The 19,974-nt window shown below is 45.9% G+C and overlaps 1 protein-coding gene across 1 annotated transcript; it reads left to right on the top strand.

Annotated features, from left to right (window-relative positions):
- Positions 1 to 7,327: 7,327 nt before the first annotated feature.
- On the top strand, positions 7,328 to 19,306 carry LOC106563684 (ras-related protein Rab-39B). Its single transcript, XM_014129482.2, has 3 exons — positions 7,328 to 7,670; positions 8,440 to 8,666; positions 18,696 to 19,306. The coding sequence occupies exons 2-3, from the start codon at positions 8,452 to 8,454 to the stop codon at positions 19,120 to 19,122; spliced, it is 642 nt and encodes a 213-aa protein (XP_013984957.1). The 5' UTR covers positions 7,328 to 7,670; positions 8,440 to 8,451; the 3' UTR covers positions 19,123 to 19,306.
- The last annotated feature ends 668 nt before the right edge of the window (positions 19,307 to 19,974 follow it).

The following is a 19,974-nucleotide window of genomic DNA, read 5'->3' as shown; positions in this document are numbered from 1 at the left end:
GTAAAATGTTAGCGAATTCCCCGGAAGTTTGCGGGGGGTATGCTAGTTCTGAACGTCACATGCTAATGTAAAAAGCTGGTTTTTGATATAAATATGAACTTGATTGAACAAAACATGCATGTATTGTATAACATAATGTCCTAGGGTTGTCATCTGATGAAGATCATCAAAGGTGAGTGCTGCATTTAGCTGTCTTCTGGGTTTTGGTGACATTATATGCTGGCTTGAAAAATGGGTGTCTGATTATTTCTGGCTTGGTACTCTGCTGACATAATCTAATGTTTTGCTTTCGTTGTAAAGCCTTTTTGAAATCGGACAGTGTGGTTAGATTAACGAGAGTCTTGTCTTTAAATAGCTGTAAAATAGTCATATGTTTGAGAAATTGAAGTAATAGGATTTTTAACGTTTTGAAAATCGCGCCACAGGCTGCCAGTGGCTGTTACGTAGGTGGGACGCAAGCGTCCCACCTAGCCCATAGAGGCTAAACGACTATCGCCCTGTAGCACTCACTTCCATCATCATGAAGTGCTTTGAGAGACTAGTCAAGGATCATATCACCTCCACCCTACCTGACACCATAGACCCACTCCAATTTGCTTACCGCCCCAATAGGTCCACAGACGATGCAATCGCAATCACACTGCACACTGCCCTAACCCATCTGGAGAAGAGGAATACCTATGTAAGAATGTTGTTCATCGATTACAGCTCAGCATTTAACACCATTGTACCCTCCAAACTCGTCATTAAGCTTGAGACCCTGGTTCTCGACCCCGCCCTGTGCAACTGGGTCTTGGACTTTCTGACGGGCCGCCCCCAGGTGGTGAGGGTAGGAAACAACATCTCCACCCCGTTCTCAGCCCTCTCCTGTACTCCCTGTTCACCCATGACTGCGTGGCCATGCACACCTCCAACTCAATCATCAAGTTTGCAGACGACACTACAGTGGTAGGCTTGATTACCAACAACAACGAGACGGCCTACAGGGAGGAGGTGAGGGCCCTCGGAGTGTGGTGTCAGGAAAATAACCGCACACTCAACGTCAACAAAACAAAGGAGATGATCATGGACTTCAGGAAACAGCAGAGGGAGCACCCCTCCATTCCATATATCGACGGGACAGTAGTGGAGAAGGTGGAAAGTTTTAAGTTCCTCAGCGTACACATCACGGACAAACTGAAATGGTCCACCCACACAGACAGCGTGGTGAAGAAGGTGCAACAGCGCCTCTTCAAGCTCAGGAGGCTGAAGAAATTTGGCTTGTCACCAAAAACACTCACAAACTTTCACAGATGCACAATCGAGAGCATCCTGTCAGGCTGTATCACCGCCTGGTATGGCAACTTCTCCGCCCACAACCGTAAGGCTCTCCAGAGGGTAGTGAGGTGTGCACAACGCATCACCGGGGGCAAACTACCTGCCCTCCAGGACACCTACACCACCCGATGTCACAGGAAGGCCAAAAAGATCATCAAGGACAACAACCACCCGAGCCACTGCCTGTTCACCCCGCTATCATCCCGAAGGCGAGGTCAGTACAGTTTCATCAAAGCTGGGACCGAGAGACTGAAAAACAGCTTCTATCTCAAGGCCATCAGACTGTTAAACAGCCATCACTAACATTGAGTGGCTGCTGCCAACATACAGACTCAATCTGTAGCCACTTTAATAATTAATAATTGGATGTAATAAATGCATCACTAGTCACTTAAACAATGCCACTTTATATAATGTTTACATACCCTACATTACTCATCTCATATGTACATACTGTACTCTATACCATCTACTGCATCTTGCCTATGCCGTTCGGCCATCGCGCATCCATATATTTATATGTACATATTCTTAATCAATCCTTTACATTTGTGTGTATAAGGTAGTTGTTGTGAAATTGTTAGATTACTTGTTAGATATTACTGCACGGTCAGAACTAGAAGCACAAGCATTTCGATACACTCACATTAACATCTGCTAACCGTGTGTATGTGACCAATAACATTTGATTTTATGTGATTAGAATAATAGTGAAGACATCAAAACTATGAAATAACACATATGGAACTCTCTCTCCTCTGCTCTCATCCTTCTAGACCTATCTGCTGCCTTTGATACTGTGAACCATCAGATCCTCCTCTCCACCCTCTCCGAGTTGGGCATCTCCGGCGCGGCTCACTCTTGGATTGCGTCCTACCTGACAGGTCTCTCCTACCAGGTGGCGTGGCGAGAATCCGTCTCCGCACCACGTGCTCTCACCACTGGTGTCCCCCAGGGCTCAGTTCTAGGCCCTCTCCTATTCTCGCTATACACCAAGTCACTTGGCTCTGTCATATCCTCACATGGTCTCTCCTATCATTGCTACGCAGACAACACACAATTAATCTTCTCCTTTCCCCCTTCTGATAACCAGGTGGCGAATCACATCTCTGCATGTCTGGAAGACATATCAGTGTGGATGACGGATCACCACCTCAAGCTGAACCTCGGCAAGACGGAGCTGCTCTTCCTCCCGAGGAAGGACTGCCCGTTCCATGATCTCGCCATCACGGTTGACAACTCAATTGTGTCCTCCTCCCAGAGTGCTAAGAGCCTTGGCGTGACCCTGGACAACACCCTGTCGTTCTCCGCTAACATCAAGGCGGTGACCTGATCCTGTAGATTCATGCTCTACAACATTCGCAGAGTACGACCCTGCCTCACACAGGAAGCGGCGCAGGTCCTAATCCAGGCACTTGTCATCTCCCGTCTGGATTACTGCAACTCGCTGTTGGCGGGGCTCCCTGCCTGTGCCATTAAACCCCTACAACTCATCCAGAACGCCCTAGCCCGTCTGGTGTTCAACCTTCCCAAGTTCTCTCATGTCACCCCGCTCCTCCGCACACTCCACTGGCTTCCAGTTGAAGCTCGCATCTAGTACAAGACCATGGTGCTTGCCTACGGAGCTGTGAGGGGAACGGCACCTCCGTACCTTCAGGCTCTGATCAGTCCCTACACCCAAAGAAGGGCACTGCGTTCATCCACCTCTGGCCTGCTCGGCTCCCTACCTCTGCGGAAGCACAGTTCCCGCTCAGCCCAGTCAAAACTGTTCGCTGCTCTGGCACCCCAATGGTGGAACAAGCTCCCTCACGACGCCAGGACAGCGGAGTCAATCACCACCTTCCGGAGACACCTGAAACCCCACCTCTTTAAGGAATACCTGGGATATGATTAAGTAATCCTTCTACCCCCCCCCCCCCAAAAAAATATATATAGATGTACTATTGTAAAGTGGTTGTTCCACTGGATATCATAAGGTGAATGCACCAATTTGTAAGTCGCTCTGGATAAGAGCGTCTGCTAAATGACATAAATGTAAATGTAAATGTAATGTAGTGACCAAAAAAGTGTTAAACCCTTTGCCTTGATGACAGCTTCTCTCAACCAGCTTCATGAGGTAGTCACCTGGAAGGCATTTCAATTAACAGGTGTGCCTTGTTAAAAGCTAATTTGTGGAATTCCTTAGCTTCTTAACGCGTTTGAGCAAATCAGTTGTGCTGTGACAAGGTAATAGCCCAGTTGCTTTTGCAACTCTTCAACATTGTTCACACTGGATGGTTTTTGGGTACATTTTGGATATGTCACATTGTTTTTCTTATATAGAAGATAGCCTTATTTGGTAAAAGTCCATATTATGGCAAGAACAGCTCAAATAAGCAAAGAGAAACAACAGTCCATCATTACTTTAAGACATGAAGGTTAGTCAATGCGGAATATTTCAAGAACTTTGAACGTTTCTTCAAGTGCAGTCGCAAAAACCACCAAGCACTATGATGAAACTGGCTCTCACGAGGACCTCCACAGGAAAGAAGACCCAGAGTTACCTCTGCTGCAGAGGATAAGTTCATTAGTGTTAACTGCACCTCAGATTACAGCCCAAATAAATGCTTCACTGAGTTCAAGTAACAGACACATCTCAACATCAACTGTTCAGACGAGGCTGCGTGAATCAGGCCAAGGTCAAATTGCTGCAAAGAAACCACTACTTAAGGACACCAATAAGAAGAAGAGACTTGCTTGGGCCAAGAAACACAAGCAATGAACATTAGACCGGTGGAAATCTGCCCTTTGGTCTGATGAGTCCAAATTGGAGATTTTTGGTTCCAACCGCTGTGTCTTTGTGAGATGCAGAGTAGGTAAACAGATAATCCTCCGCATGTGTGGTTCCCACCGTGAAACATGGAGGAGGTGTGATGGTATGGGGGTGCTTTGCTGGTGACACTGTCTGTGATTTATTTAGAATTCAAGGCACACTTAACCAGCATGGCTACCACAGCATTCTGCAGTGATACACCATCCCATCTGGTTTGCTCTTTTTCAACAGGACAATTACCCAAAACACACCTCCAGGCTGTGTAAGGGCTATTTGACCAAGGAGAGTGCTGCATCAGATGACCTGGCTTCCGCAATCACCCAACCTCAACCCAATTGAGATGGTTTGGGATGAGTTGAACCGCAGAGTGAAGGAAAAGCAGCCAACAAGTGCTCAGCATATGTGGGAACTCCTTCAAGACTGTTGGAAAAGCATTCCTCATGAAGCTGGTTGAGAAAATGCCAAGAGTGTTCAAAGCTGTCATCAAGGCAAAGGGTGGCTACTTTGAAGAATTTGTTTAGCACTTTTTTGGTTACTACATTACTCCAAATATGTTATTTCATAGTTTTGATGTCTTCACTATTATTCTACAATGTAGAAAATAGTACAAATAAAGAATGAATAGGTGTGTCTTTGAATGAGTAGGTGTGTCCAAACTTTTGACTGGTACTGGATCTGGATATACACTGCTCAAAAAATAAAGGGAACACTTAAACAACACAATGTAACTCCAAGTCAATCACACTTCTGTGAAATCAAACTGTCCACTTAGGAAGCAACACTGATTGACAATAAATTTCACATGCTGTTGTGCAAATGGAATAGACAACAGGTGGAAATTATAGGCAATTAGCAAGACACCCCCAATAAAGGAGTGGTTCTGCAGGTGGTGACCACAGACCACTTCTCAGTTCCTATGCTTCCTGGCTGATGTTTTGGTCACTTTTGAATGCTGGCGGTGCTTTCACTCTAGTGGTAGCATGAGACGGAGTCTACAACCCACACAAGTGGCTCAGGTAGTGCAGCTCATCCAGGATGGCACATCAATGCGAGCTGTGGCAAGAAGGTTTGCTGTGTCTGTCAGCGTAGTGTCCAGAGCATGGAGGCGCTACCAGGAGACAGGCCAGTACATCAGGAGACGTGGAGGAGGCCGTAGGAGGGCAACAACCCAGCAGCAGGACCGCTACCTCCGCCTTTGTGCAAGGACGAGCAGGAGGAGCACTGCCAGAGCCCTGGAAAATGACCTCCAGCAGGCCACAAATGTGCATGTGTCTGCTCAAACGGTCAGAAACAGACCCCATGAGGGTGGTATGAGGGCCCGACGTCCACAGGTGGGCGTTGTGCTTACAGCCCAACACCGTGCAGGACGTTTGGCATTTGCCAGAGAACACCAAGATTGGCAAATTCGCCACTGGCGCCCTGTGCTCTTCACAGATGAAAGCAGGTTCACACTAAGCAAATGTGAAAGACGTGACAGAGTCTGGAGATGCCGTGGAGAACGTTCTGCTGCCTGCAACATACTCCAGCATGACCGGTTTGGCGGTAGGTCAGTCATGGTGTGGGGTGGCATTTCTTTGGGGGGCCGCACAGCCCTCCATGTGCTCGCCAGAGGTAGCCTGACTGCCATTAGGTACCGACATGAGATCCTCAGACCCCTTGTGAGACCATATGCTGGTGCGGTTGGCCCTGGGTTCCTCCTAATGCAAGACAATGCTAGACCTCATGTGGCTGGAGTGTGTCAGCAGTTCCTGCAAGAGGAAGGCATTGATGCTATGCACTGGCCTGCCCGTTCCCCAGACCTGAATCCAATTGAGCACATCTGGGACATCATGTCTCGCTCCATCCACCAACGCCACGTTGCACCACAGACTGTCCAGGAGATGGCCGATGCTTTAGTCCAGGTCTGGGAGGAGATCCCTCAGGAGACCATTTGCCACCTCATCAGGAGCATGCCCAGGCGTTGTAGGGAGGTCATACAGGCACGTGGAGGCCACACACACTACTGAGCCTCATTTTGACTTGTTTTAAGGACATTACATCAAAGTTGGATCAGCCTGTAGTGTGGTTTTCCACTTTAATTTTGAGTGTGACTCCAAATCCAGACCTCCATGGGTTGATAAATTGGATTTCCATTTATTATTTTTGTGTGATTTTGTTGTCAGCACATTCAACTATGTAAAGAAAAAAGTATTTAATAAGATGATTTAATTCATTCAGATCTAGGATGTGTTATTTTAGTGTTCCCTTTATTTTTTGAGCAGTGTATATATATTTGTTATAGGTCTACTCGGTAGCTCTGCAACACCTCCACAATGAGTTTCTGGCCCTCCAGTCACCTCGAGACCAGTGTGCTTGCTACCCGATGTCATAATAAACGGGGGGGGGGGGGTTTTACTGCCAAGCCACACTCATTCTCTTATATCCTGCAGCCTACTGTAGGCCTAACTCAGAGCATGATTCACACCCTAGATATTTTGATCGTTCAGGTGGTTACACAGTGTAACCTCTGCTTCAAACTCACACTCTCAAACACGTAGATCCCCTGAACGCAGCTCACTCTCCAGATTCCAATCACCTGAATTCTAATCACCTGTTCACACACCTGTATGTCATTATTACACACTATTTAGTTCAGTTCCCTGCACCCATCTTTGTGAGGTATTGTTTGTGACACACTTCTATTTGGAGTGCTGGGTTTCCCCTGTAATTTAATCCTCCAGTGTATGATAGTTTTGGCCTGCCTCACTAACAATGCCTTTTACCTATTCCCTGCATGTACTTTAGCCTATCGGATAACCTGTTATCAACCTATTGCCTGATCTCCCAGATGACGTTACTAGCCTTTTCCCTGCTTGTACTGTTGCCTTTTTGGACCCCCTGTGTATGACCTTCTGCCTGCCCCTCACCCAGCTACCTGCCTCCTCCTGTGGTCCTTTACCAATAAACACCTGCTGCACCCTGTGCTTGAAACCAGCTCTCCGTCTCCCCTCGTGTTCATTACACACAGTTGTCATTGTTTTTTCTCCCACAAAGACAATCCCTTTATGTCAGGTATGATAACCCGAATCTGATCTTCTTTATAGGACTCCATTTAAATGCCCATTTGTAGCACCCAATGTAGTGCCCTCTGAGGCATAGAGATATTACTGCGTTGATGTCTGGGTTCTTACGGTAATGGTGCTGATGAGGAATGAGTAATGCTATGTGATGCTGTTGTTACTGCCATTTCATCAGCGGATTTTCACAAACATCTCCATCTTTAAACATGAAATTGCCATGAAATTAACCCGTCGACAAGTTGTAAGGACGGCCATTAGCCAATTTTACATCAAACTCGCCATCACAATAACAGTTCCCTGTGTAGAATAAAATAATACAAAAGGATACTAGGACAAGGCCTATTTGCGTATCACTGCTTGGGGTAAAACAGTGTTTGACTAGGCCTGCTGGGATCACTGTTTCAGAGAGCATCTTCGATATACGAGATTTCTCAAGATCATGGGGTTTGCGATTTCCAGCCGTTGATCGCTCATCTAACAAGGTAATTAATAGCACGCAACTTATTACACGACCATGTTCTAAAATGTATTATGGATTAATATAACATTGCCAAATTAAATACCGTTGTAAGTCGATTTTAGATTAAGACTATTGTCTACGAAGAGCAGAAAGAAGATAAGTTAAATGCGTTTTAAATGTTATAAGACTCGTTCAGATTTATGTAGCCCAGAACTAAGTTTTTTTTTGGCAATGGTGAAATTAGTATTCAATACGTAGCCTATTGTTTGTCCATAAAAATGTGCATAACTGCCCTTTTAATTGTGTTTTTAAGAAAAACGGTTTTTATGTCAACACATATTATTGCACTTGATCGGCTTTGCTATGCAACAACTGTGTATCCACATGTGAGCTGAATAGGCGAGTGTTATTTTTTAAGAGCTGTCTGTGTATTCACCAGGAAAGAGGAGAGGCACTTCCCTCATAATTATAATGCAGATAACAGTTTTTCAAGAAAAAGCAAATCAACCGTGCGCTGTGGGCTTTTAAAGCAGGGCAAACAATCAAGTCGGTTTTCGATATTTTGCGCGGTTTTGCGCACACATCCCACTAATAGGTTTAAAAAATATAGGCTGGCCTACCACACAGGACTACATTTGTAAAAAAAAAAATAGCCCGATAAGGATATCACTGATAGTGGATTGGATAGCCTACCCTTGGGGTCAAAACAAGTGTTAAGTTATTTGATTAGCTGTAGACGGGCCATGCGCATGATTTACTAATCGTCAAATATATTATTTTTTCCCCCATAGATTCTATGAGAGATGGAAGCGATATGGCTGTACCAGTTTCGACTCATCGTCATTGGGGACTCGACAGTAGGAAAGTCGTGCCTGATCCGGCGATTCACAGAGGGACGCTTTGCGCATGTGTCCGACCCCACAGTCGGTGTAGACTTCTTCTCGCGCCTAGTGGAGATAGAGCCAGGAAAACGCATTAAACTTCAAATCTGGGACACAGCCGGACAAGAGCGATTCAGGTGACACTTTTTCGATTTAAAAAAAAAAATCTTCCATTGTAAAGACCACATAACTTGTGTGAAATAAATTACACGTTTTCTTTTATAGTCACCTGTAATTATTATTACACTACCAGTCAAAAGTTTTAGAACACCTACTCATTCAAGGGTTTTTCTTTATTTTTACTATTTTCTACATTAACGCTTTTCCAACAGTCTTGAAGGACTTCCCACATATGCTGAGCACTTGTTGGCTACTTTTCCTTCACTCTGCGGTTCAACTCATCCCAAACCATCTCAATTTGGTTGAAGTCGGGGGATTGTGGAGGCCAGGTCATCTGATGCAGCAATCCAACACTCTCCTTCTTGGTCAAATAACCCTTACACAGCCTAGAGGTGTGTTGGGTCATTGTCCTGTTGAAAAACAAATGATAGTCCTACTAAGCCCAAAACCAGATGGGATGGCGTATCGCTGCAGAATGCTGTGGTAGCCATGCTGGTTAAATGTGCAATTTGACCATGAAGGCCTGATTCACACAGTCTCCTCTGAACAGTTGATGTTGAGGTGTGTCTGTTACTTGAACTCTGTGAAACATTTATTTGGGCTGCAATTTCTGAGGCTGGTAACTAATGAACCTATTCTCTGCAGCAGAGAGAACTCTGGGTCTTCCATTCCTGTGGCGGTCCTCATGAGATCCAGTTTCATCATAGCGCTTGATGGTTTTTGCAACTGCACTTGAAGAAACTTGAAAAGTTCTTGAAATGTTCCGTATTGACTGACCTTCATGTCTTAAAGTAATGATGGACTGTCGTTTCTCTTTGCTTATTTGAGCTGTTCTTGCCATAATATGGACTTGGTCTTTTACCAAATAGGGCTTTCTTCTGTATACCCCCACCCACCTTGTCACAACACAACTGATTTGCTCAAACGCGTTAAGGATGAAATAAATTACACCAATTCACTTTTAAGAAGGCACACCTGTTATTGAAATACATTCCAAGTGACTACCTCATGAAGCTGGTTGAGCGAATGCCAAGAGTGTGCAAAGCTGTCAAGGCAAAGGGTGGCTATTTGAAGAATCTCAAACAGAAAATATATTCTGATTTGTTTAACACTTTTTTTGGTTGCTACATGATTCCATATGTTATTTCATAGTTTTGATGTCTTCAAGATTATTCTTGTCACGCCCTGATCTGCTTCGCCTGTCCTTGTGCTTGTCTCCACCCCCCTCCAGGTGTCGCCTGTCTTCCCAATTATCCCGTGTATTTATACCTGTGTTCTCTGTTTGTTGCCAGTTCGTCTTGTTCGTTCAAGCTTACCAGTGTTTTTCCTGTCAGCGCCTATCGCTTCCCAGCCTCTCTTTGCTAGTCCTCCCGGTTTTGACATTTGCCTGTCCTGACCCTGTATCAGCCCGCCTGACCTCTCTACCTGAGCCTGCCTGCCGTCCTGTACCTTTGTTCCACCTCTGGATTACTGAACCCTGCTTGTCCCTGACCCTGAGTCCGCCTGCCGTCGTGTACCTTTGCCTTACCCAGGATTTTCGACCCCTGCCTGCCTTGACCTGTCTTTGCCTGCCCCTGTTGTTACATTAAATAGTGTTACTTTGACAGTCTGCATCTGGGTCTTACCTTGCTTCCTGATAATTCTAAAATGTAGAAAATAGTAAAAATAAAGAAAAACCCTTGAATGAGTAAGTGTTGAAAAACTTTTGACTGGTAGTGTATAACAATATATCATTTTATCTATAATTTGTCTCATCACACTATTTTGCAAAGGTCTACAGTAGCCTCAACAGCACTCTGTAGGGTAGCACCATGGTGTAGCTGGAGGACAGCTAGCTTCCGTCCTCCTCTGGGTACATTGACTTCAATCCAAATTCAAGGAGGCTCATGTTTCTCACCCCCTTCCATAGACTTACACAGTAATTATGACAACTTTTGGAGGACATCCTCCAGCCTATCAAAACTCTTGCAGCATGAACTGACAGGTTGTCCACCCAATCAAAGGATCAAATAATGAATCTAGTACTGAAAGCATAAGCTACAGCTAGCTAGCACTGCAGTGTATAACATGTGGTGAGTAGTTGACTCAAAGAGAGGGAAAGACAATAGTTGAACAGTTTTTAACTAATTCATTTCTTACAAAATGAAAAAGCAATAGAGAAATAGAGTGAGAGAGTCATTTTTTCACTTTCAGTTTCTATCACGTTTCAGGAAAACCCAGATGCAGACAGTGTCGAAGGAACAAACGTTTATTTCTAATACAGGGGCAGGCAAATGACAGTTCAAAGGCAGGCAGGGGTCAATTATCCAGAGAGGGTGCAAAGGGTCCAGAACAGCAGGCAGTCTCAGGGTCAGGGCAGGCAGGGGTCAATAATCCAGTGAGGTGGGGCAAGATACAGAAGGGCAGGAAACAGGAGACAAGGGGCTGTGAGACATGGATTTAACTCTGGACACATGAAAGGGGGGATGTATAAGGAGGGTACGGGGCTACAGAAGACGAACAGCAGAGGGGCTAATCACCTTGGCGATGGGAAAAGGGACGATAAACCGGGGGGGAGTTTGCGGGATTCCACTCGGAGGGGCAGATCCTGGGTGGACAGCCATACCTTCTGCACGAGATGATACCGTGGAGCCGGGGTCCGGTGGTGATTCGCTTGTCGTCAATACCTGGAGGTGGTCTTAAGGAAGGACCGACCGGGCTCTCCTTCAGGTACGACGACAAACATCTTGGCCGAAGGTATGCTGACCCCTTCTTTCTGCTCAGGGAAGAGCGGGGGCTGATACCCCAGGGAACACTCGAAAAGTGATAGGCCCGTGGCAGAGCAGGGAAGGGTGTTGCAGGTGTATTCGACCCACACAAGCTGCTGGCTCCAGGTGGTGGGGTTGGCGGAGACCAGGCAGCGCAGAGTCGTCTCAAGGTCTTGGTTGGCTCGCGCTGACTGGCCGTTGGACTGGGAGTGGAACCCGGAGGACAGGCTGGCCGATGACCCAATGAGGGTGCAGAACGCCTTCCAGGACGAGAACTGAGGACCCCGGTCAGAGACCATGTCAACTGGCAGTCCATTGATCCGGAAGACTTGCTGCACCATGAGCTGGGCCATCTCTTTGGTAGAGGGTAGCTTGGGGAGAGGAATGAAGTGGGCGGCTTTGGAAAACCGATCACGGTCAGGATGGCGGTGTTGTCATCAGATGGGGGGAGACCCGTGACAAAGTCCAGGGAGATGTGAGACCAGGGACGGTGAGGGACAGGCAGAGTTTGGAGGAGACCAACCGGAGCTTGCCGAGGAGTCTTGTTCTGCGCACAGACCGTGCATGCGGTGAAGAATGTGAGACGTCAGGAACCATGGTAGGCCACCTAAAGCGTTGTCTCACAAAAGCCAGGGTCCGACGGGAGCCCGGGTGGTAGGCAAGCATCGCGTCAGGCACAAACATCCGGTTATCTGGACCCCCCCCCCTCAGGGTTCGGCTGGGAACACTATGCCTCCCGAACCTGCTTCTCTAACCAGCTGAGTGCCGTCGCCAGGCACGAGGTGGGAAGGATGGTCTCAGGTTCCGGGGTAGTAGTCGTGGGACTATAGCGACGTGACAGCACAGCCGGTAGGAGAGGGAGAAGTTGAACCGGGTGAACAGTAGGTCCCACCTAACCTGCCTGGAATTGAGGCGCTTGTCGGTGTGGAGATATTCCATGTTCTTGTGTTCGGTCCACACAATGAATGGATGTTCCAACGCCATCTTCACCGCGAGAAGCTCACGATTCCCCACATCGTAGTTCCTCTCCATGCCGTTGAGGCGGTCAGAGAATAAGGCGCAGGGATGTAACCTGAGGTCCAGGGCAGACCCCTGGGACAGGACAGCCCCCACTCCGACATCCAAAACATCGGCCTCCACCACGAACTGGCGGGACGGGTCAGGATGAACCAAGATGGGAGCTGTGGTGATGCGGTGTTTAAGATCCCGGAACGCCCGGTCAGCAGCTGGGGACCAAGTGAACAGAACCTTGGGAGAGGTGAGTGTAGACGGGGGGAAGCCAGGATGCTGTAGCCCCGGATAAAGCGACGATAAAAGTTGGTGAATCCCAGGAAACGCTGCAACTGTACTCTGGACGTAGGTTGGGGCCAATCCACCACCGCTCACACCTTCCCGGGACCCATCTGTTTCACTTACTTAGCTAGTAATGCAGCTAACTAGTTTAGCCTACTGAATCACTCTGCTCAAACAGAGGGATGCTATGTTAGCTAGCTGGCTATAACTTTTCAACACAACCCTGAAACTCTTCCAAGTCAAAGTAAGCTTTTGGTATTACTCATTTATTGCCACCGGGGCCCGCCGTGTAACTGCTAGCTGACTGTACACTAACGTTACTGCATGACTGTAGCGGGTTTACTAACGCATTAGTTCTATTAGCTATGCTGACTAGGACATTACTTTAGCTAATATGGTGACAACGATGTAGGCTGTTTATAGAGGTTTGTCTTGGAAAGGGTTTTTCACCTGGTCACATACAGCTGATTTGTTGTGCATTGAAGTCCACAAGCGACAATGTGGCTGTTATGAGTGAACTCTGATCAGGGGTGTATTCATACTGCCGATTCTGTTGAAAAACGTTTCTTAAACAGAAGCAAATGGAATAAAACGGGTATAAACATACCTGTATTTGTCCAATAGAAACTACCATTTGCAACTGGTGGACTAATGATTACACCCTATATCAGCTAGATGCAGGCAAGAGTGTGCACGGCGGTATTGAATGTCACTCGCCTCAAATTTGTCTCTCAACCTGTGTGCACCTACATTGTAAACTTTCATTCATAGGCTAGGTTGTAGGAACCTCATGATGGGTAAAGGGAAAATTTGAGTATCATGTTGTAGCCTAAACCTATCGCTGTTATATTGACTGGGTGAATGGAATATGAATGAGAGTGAGAGTAATCCAATATGCTGTAATAGAAATAAGGCCATGCACATGAATTCTTAAAAAAATAAATAAATCAAAAAGCACTGATCTCCACTGTTCTCCATGTCACATCCTCTGTTTAAACAGCACTGATCTCCACTGTTCTCCATGTCACATCCTCTGTTTAAACAGCGCTGACCTCCACTGTTCTCCATGTCACATCCTCTGTTTAAACAGCGCTGACCTCCACTGTTCTCCATGTCACATCCTCTGTTTAAACAGCGCTGACCTCCACTGTTCTCCATGTCACATCCTCTGTTTAAACAGCACTGATCTCCACTGTTCTCCATGTCACATCCTCTGTTTAAACAGCACTGATCTCCACTGTTCTCCATGTCACATCCTCTGTTTAAACAGCGCTGACCTCCACTGTTCTCCATGTCACATCCTCTGTTTAAACAGCGCTGACCTCCACTGTTCTCCATGTCACATCCTCTGTTTAAACAGCGCTGACCTCCACTGTTCTCCATGTCACATCCTCTGTTTAAACAGCACTGATCTCCACTGTTCTCCATGTCACATCCTCTGTTTAAACAGCGCTGACCTCCACTGTTCTCCATGTCACATCCTCTGTTTAAACAGCGCTGACCTCCACTGTTCTCCATGTCACATCCTCTGTTTAAACAGCGCTGATCTCCACTGTTCTCCATGTCACATCCTCTGTTTAAACAGCACTGATCTCCACTGTTCTCCATGTCACATCCTCTGTTTAAACAGCGCTGACCTCCACTGTTCTCCATGTCACATCCTCTGTTTAAACAGCACTGATCTCCACTGTTCTCCATGTCACATCCTCTGTTTAAACAGCGCTGACCTCCACTGTTCTCCATGTCACATCCTCTGTTTAAACAGCACTGATCTCCACTGTTCTCCATGTCACATCCTCTGTTTAAACAGCGCTGACCTCCACTGTTCTCCATGTCACATCCTCTGTTTAAACAGCACTGATCTCCACTGTTCTCCATGTCACATCCTCTGTTTAAACAGCGCTGACCTCCACTGTTCTCCATGTCACATCCTCTGTTTAAACAGCGCTGACCTCCACTGTTCTCCATGTCACATCCTCTGTTTAAACAGCGCTGACCTCCACTGTTCTCCATGTCACATCCTCTGTTTAAACAGCACTGATCTCCACTGTTCTCCATGTCACATCCTCTGTTTAAACAGCGCTGACCTCCACTGTTCTCCATGTCACATCCTCTGTTTAAACAGCGCTGACCTCCACTGTTCTCCATGTCACATCCTCTGTTTAAACAGCGCTGACCTCCACTGTTCTCCATGTCACATCCTCTGTTTAAACAGCGCTGACCTCCACTGTTCTCCATGTCACATCCTCTGTTTAAACAGCGCTGACCTCCACTGTTCTCCATGTCACATCCTCTGTTTAAACAGCGCTGACCTCCACTGTTCTCCATGTCACATCCTCTGTTTAAACAGCGCTGATCTCCACTGTTCTCCATGTCACATCCTCTGTTTAAACAGCGCTGACCTCCACTGTTCTCCATGTCACATCCTCTGTTTAAACAGCGCTGACCTCCACTGTTCTCCATGTCACATCCTCTGTTTAAACAGCACTGATCTCCACTGTTCTCCATGTCACATCCTCTGTTTAAACAGCACTGACCTCCACTGTTCTCCATGTCACATCCTCTGTTTAAACAGCGCTGATCTCCACTGTTCTCCATGTCACATCCTCTGTTTAAACAGCACTGACCTCCACTGTTCTCCACTGTTCTCCATGTCACATCCTCTGTTTAAACAGCACTGACCTCCACTGTTCTCCACTGTTCTCCCTGTCACATCCTCTGTTTAAACAGCACTGACCTCCACTGTTCTCCATGTCACATCCTCTGTTTAAACAGCCCTGACCTCCACTGTTCTCCACTATTCTCCATGTCACATCCTCTGTTTAAACAGCACTGACCTCCACTGTTCTCCACTATTCTCCATGTCACATCCTCTGTTTAAACAGCACTGACCTCCACTGTTCTCCATGTCACATCCTCTGTTTAAACTGCACTGACCGCCACACTTATATACTGAACCAAAATATAAACGCAACATGCAACAATTTCAAAGATTTTATTGAGTCACGGTTCATATGAGGAAATCGGTCAATTGAAATAAATTCATTAGGCCCTAATGTGTGGATTTCACATGACTGGGAGTACAGATATGTATTTGTTGGTTACAGATACCTTAAAAAAAATGGGCCACACAATGGGCCTCAGGACCTCGTCACTGTATCTCTGTGCATTCAAATCGCCATTGATAAAATGCAATTGTGTTTGTTGTCCGTAGCTTATGCCTGCCCATACCATAACCCCACCGCCACCATGGGGCACTCTGTTCACAATGTTGACATCAGCAAAACGCTCACCCACATGACGCCATACACATGGTCTGCGGTTGTGAGACTGGTTGGAAGAACAGCCAAATTCTCTAAAACAATGTTGGTTGCAACTTATGTTAGAGAAATGAACATTAAATTCTCTGGCAACATCTCTGGTGGAAATTCCTGCAGACAGCATGCCAACTGCACGCTCCCTCAAAACTTGAGACATCTGTGGCACTGTGTTGTGTGACAAAACTGCCCATTTTAGAGTGGCCTTTTATTGTCCCCAGCACAATGTGTAATGATCATGCTGTTTAATCAGCTTCTTGATTTGCTACACCTGTCAGGTGGATGGATTATCTTGGCAAAGGAGAAATGCTCACTAACAGGGATGTAAACAAACTTGTGCACCAAATTTGAGATAAATAAGCTTTTTGTGAGTATGGAACATTTCTGGGATCTTGTATTTCAGCTCATGAAACATGGGACCAAGACTTTACATTGTCGTGTCTTTGGCATCATTAATTCTCTGTAATTATAATTACGTGATTAAACTAATCATGTAAATGTAATTAACCAGGAAGTCGGGGCAACAGGGAAATCTTCAGATTACAAAGTTATAATTTTTCTAATATAACTCTTCAGATATTTTAATATCTGATCAATTAGTCTTCTTATTAATGAATTATTATTTACCTCACGTCAGTCTCATTCCAAATGTCATAAATTGTTGGTCATCTGCACGAACCCAGCCTTTACTATAAATCGTCCATACACCAATTGGCTTAATCATTTATTTACTAACTAACTAAATAATCACAGAAATGCATAAACAATCAAAACAGTAGATATTGGTTACTAACACAGGATAGGGGAGGTTCCCTAGTGGGCTAAGGCGATGTGACGGCTTGGTGGACAAAGGGAAGTGGGTGTGGACTGAGAAGGGCTGCCGACTATTAATTAGTATCTAAGATTTGCTCTTATTCTGTCGGGATAGATAGTCTCAGATTTTAACCATTTCCAGCCGTGTAGCCAATGTTCCATGTGGTATGGTTAGGAATTCAACCACTACAATCACAGCTCATGCTGTGGGTTTGCTCAGTCTAAACTATTCACAATCACATCTCATGCTGTGGGTTTGCTCAGTCTAAACTATTCACAATCACAGCTCACGCTGTGGGTTTGCTCAGTCTAAACTATTCACAATCACAGCTCACGCTGTGGGTTTGCTCAGTCTAAACTATTCACAATCACAGCACACGCTGTGGGTTTGTTCAGTCTAAACTATTCGCAATCACAGCTCACGCTGTGGGTTTGCTCAGTCTAAACTATTCACAATCACATCTCATGCTGTGGGTTTGTTCAGTCTAAACTATTCACAATCACATCTCACGCTGTGGGTTTGTTCAGTCTAAACTATTCACAATCACATCTCATGCTGTGGGTTTGTTCAGTCTAAACTATTCACAATCACATCTCATGCTGTGGGTTTGTTCAGTCTAAACTATTCACAATCACATCTCACGCTGTGGGTTTGCTCAGTCTAAACTATTCACAATCACAGCTCACGCTGTGGGTTTGCTCAGTCTAAACTATTCACAATCACAGCTCACGCTGTGGGTTTTCTCAGTCTAAACTATTCACAATCACATCTCACGCTGTGGGTTTGTTCAGTCTAAACTATTCACAATCACATCTCATGCTGTGGGTTTGCTCAGTCTAAACTATTCACAATCACAGCTCACGCTGTGGGTTTGCTCAGTCTAAACTATTCACAATCACAGCTCACGCTGTGGGTTTTCTCAGTCTAAACTATTCACAATCACAGCTCACGCTGTGGGTTTGCTCAGTCTAAACTATTCACAATCACAGCTCACGCTGTGGGTTTTCTCAGTCTAAACTATTCACAATCACAGCTCACGCTGTGGGTTTGTTCAGTCTAAACTATTCACAATCACAGCTCACGCTGTGGGTTTTCTCAGTCTAAACTATTCACAATCACAGCTCATGCTGTGGGTTTGCTCAGTCTAAACTATTCACAATCACAGCTCACGCTGTGGGTTTGCTCAATCTTGGTACTCAAACCTGTGCCACCTCAGCTGACACAGAGGTATGCGTGGTCTGAAGAGGATTTCCTCAGGAGGGGGTTTTATTCATAACAGTAGAAAAGGAGGTTCTATGACGCCTGATCATGTCTATGCTCACGGGGGCGGGCCAATGACTTAGTTCAACTTTAAAGGGGATTACAATTCTCTCACATTAAAGGTTTAACATCACATTACATCATTTCACAAATAGTTTCATCTTTACTCATTCATTCTATACAATAATTTGATGCAAACCTCATAACGGAGGCACCTGTATAAACAGAGTTAGGGTAATGTGGCTGTATTGTCTTTCATGAGGTTACAAACATGAAACAAAACGGACCGGATCGTAGCTGGCTTCTCCACCGACCGTTTACACATTCTCCAAAACATGGATATTGTTCCAGTCTCAAATTCTGTATTGTAGTAGAATTTAGCAGGAGTTCCTTTGTTCTACTGTGGAAGTCTCTCTCTCCATACTGCATGAAAAGGGGGAGCGAGTCTCCGCCAGGAATTTATGACCTGAGATAACAGAACAGTAGGAGAGAGTGAGAAGCCACGATCTATACACAGAAAGGGCCACGTCATGACAACATGTTATATTTTTCAGTGTATTTACCATTTATCTAAATGCTGTCCCTCTTCTTTGCTTATCCTCTCACCCGCTCTAGGTCTATTACCAGGGCGTATTACCGTAACTCTGTTGGGGGGCTGCTGCTGTTCGACATCACCAACCGTCGCTCCTTCCAGAATGTGCATGAGTGGCTGGAGGAGGCCCGGAGTCACGTCCAGCCTCACAGCATCGTCTTTCTGTTGGTGGGCCACAAGTGCGACCTGGAGCCCCAGAGGCAGGTGAGCCAGCAAGAGGCTGAGAAGCTGGCAGGTACCTATGGTATGCGCTACGTGGAGACATCGGCTCGCGACGCCATCAACGTGGAAAAGGCCTTCACTGAGCTAACGCGGGACATCTTCGAGCTCGTGAAGAGCGGTGACATCAACATCCAGGAGGGCTGGGAGGGGGTGAAGAGTGGCTTGGTGCCCAACGTGGTGCACTCCTCAGAAGAGGTCACCAAGAGCGGCCGCCGGTGCCTCTGCTGATTAGCCTGTCTGTCTCATTGGCTTCACTCCTCACAGCCCATGCAGTCCTGTAACATTAGGTCCCACTAGCTCCCAATCTTGTCACATTATAGTTCTCTCTCACTCCCATTCTGACTACTGGAAGGCCATTTCTGCTCTAGTCTACCACTGAATAAAACATGAATACAGCTACTTTCCACAGTAACCTTCCTGGCGTCTGTCTTACCTGTTACAGGCACTCGAAAGACAAGAAATTGCCTGTTTTATGATTTCATTGTCCTCCCTGTATTTATGCTTCATCTTGTGCCCCACAGAAGGAACACACCTCAAACTTTACACATCTGTTCTGTGTTCTGGAGTCTGGAGAGCTCACACAACTTTCAGGGGGGGGGGGTGTTCAATACAAGGGAAACACCAAATCTATCACAGCTCATTCCACCTTGTCTATGGAAAGAACCAGTACACTGAGGAAAGCCTGTGTTGTATTACTGGCTGTGTGCAATGCCTCCTCTGCTTTTGGTGCGAGACTGATGGCACCACCAGACACATGAACAACCAAGAACACTATAGTGTATTGCCATCATCCTTTTCATCACAGATGGAACCAAAGCTTGCGTGGACTGAATCAGTTCTACATGAGTATCAACAGGGAATTTGTACAGTTGAGTGTTGGGTAGGCTGCACTGTGAGATGCCTAACATCAGTGTTTTTCATTTGCCGTTTTCTTCATCGTTGCTCATATTAAATGCACAGTTGGGGACACAAGGTACTGTATAAGATATCACCTTTTTTAACTACCCTGGCCATCCACCATAATCGTTCCCATGAGAAAGAAGTTTTATCTACTCCATTGGCTTTAACAGTAAGCCCACC

This window comes from Salmo salar, chromosome ssa11 (assembly GCF_905237065.1).
Source record: "Salmo salar chromosome ssa11, Ssal_v3.1, whole genome shotgun sequence".
Classification (NCBI taxonomy): Eukaryota; Metazoa; Chordata; class Actinopteri; order Salmoniformes; family Salmonidae; genus Salmo; species Salmo salar.
Note: the sequence above shows the minus strand (reverse complement) of the source record. Positions and strands in the feature narration are given on the sequence as shown.

Coding starts and splice junctions, on each gene's coding strand:
- LOC106563684 (XM_014129482.2), top strand. CDS start 8,452: ATGGAAGCGATATGGCTGTACCAGTTTCGACTCATCGTCATTGGGGAC. Junction 8,667..18,695: donor GCCGGACAAGAGCGATTCAG/GTGACACTTTTT, acceptor CACCCGCTCTAG/GTCTATTACCAGGGCGTATT.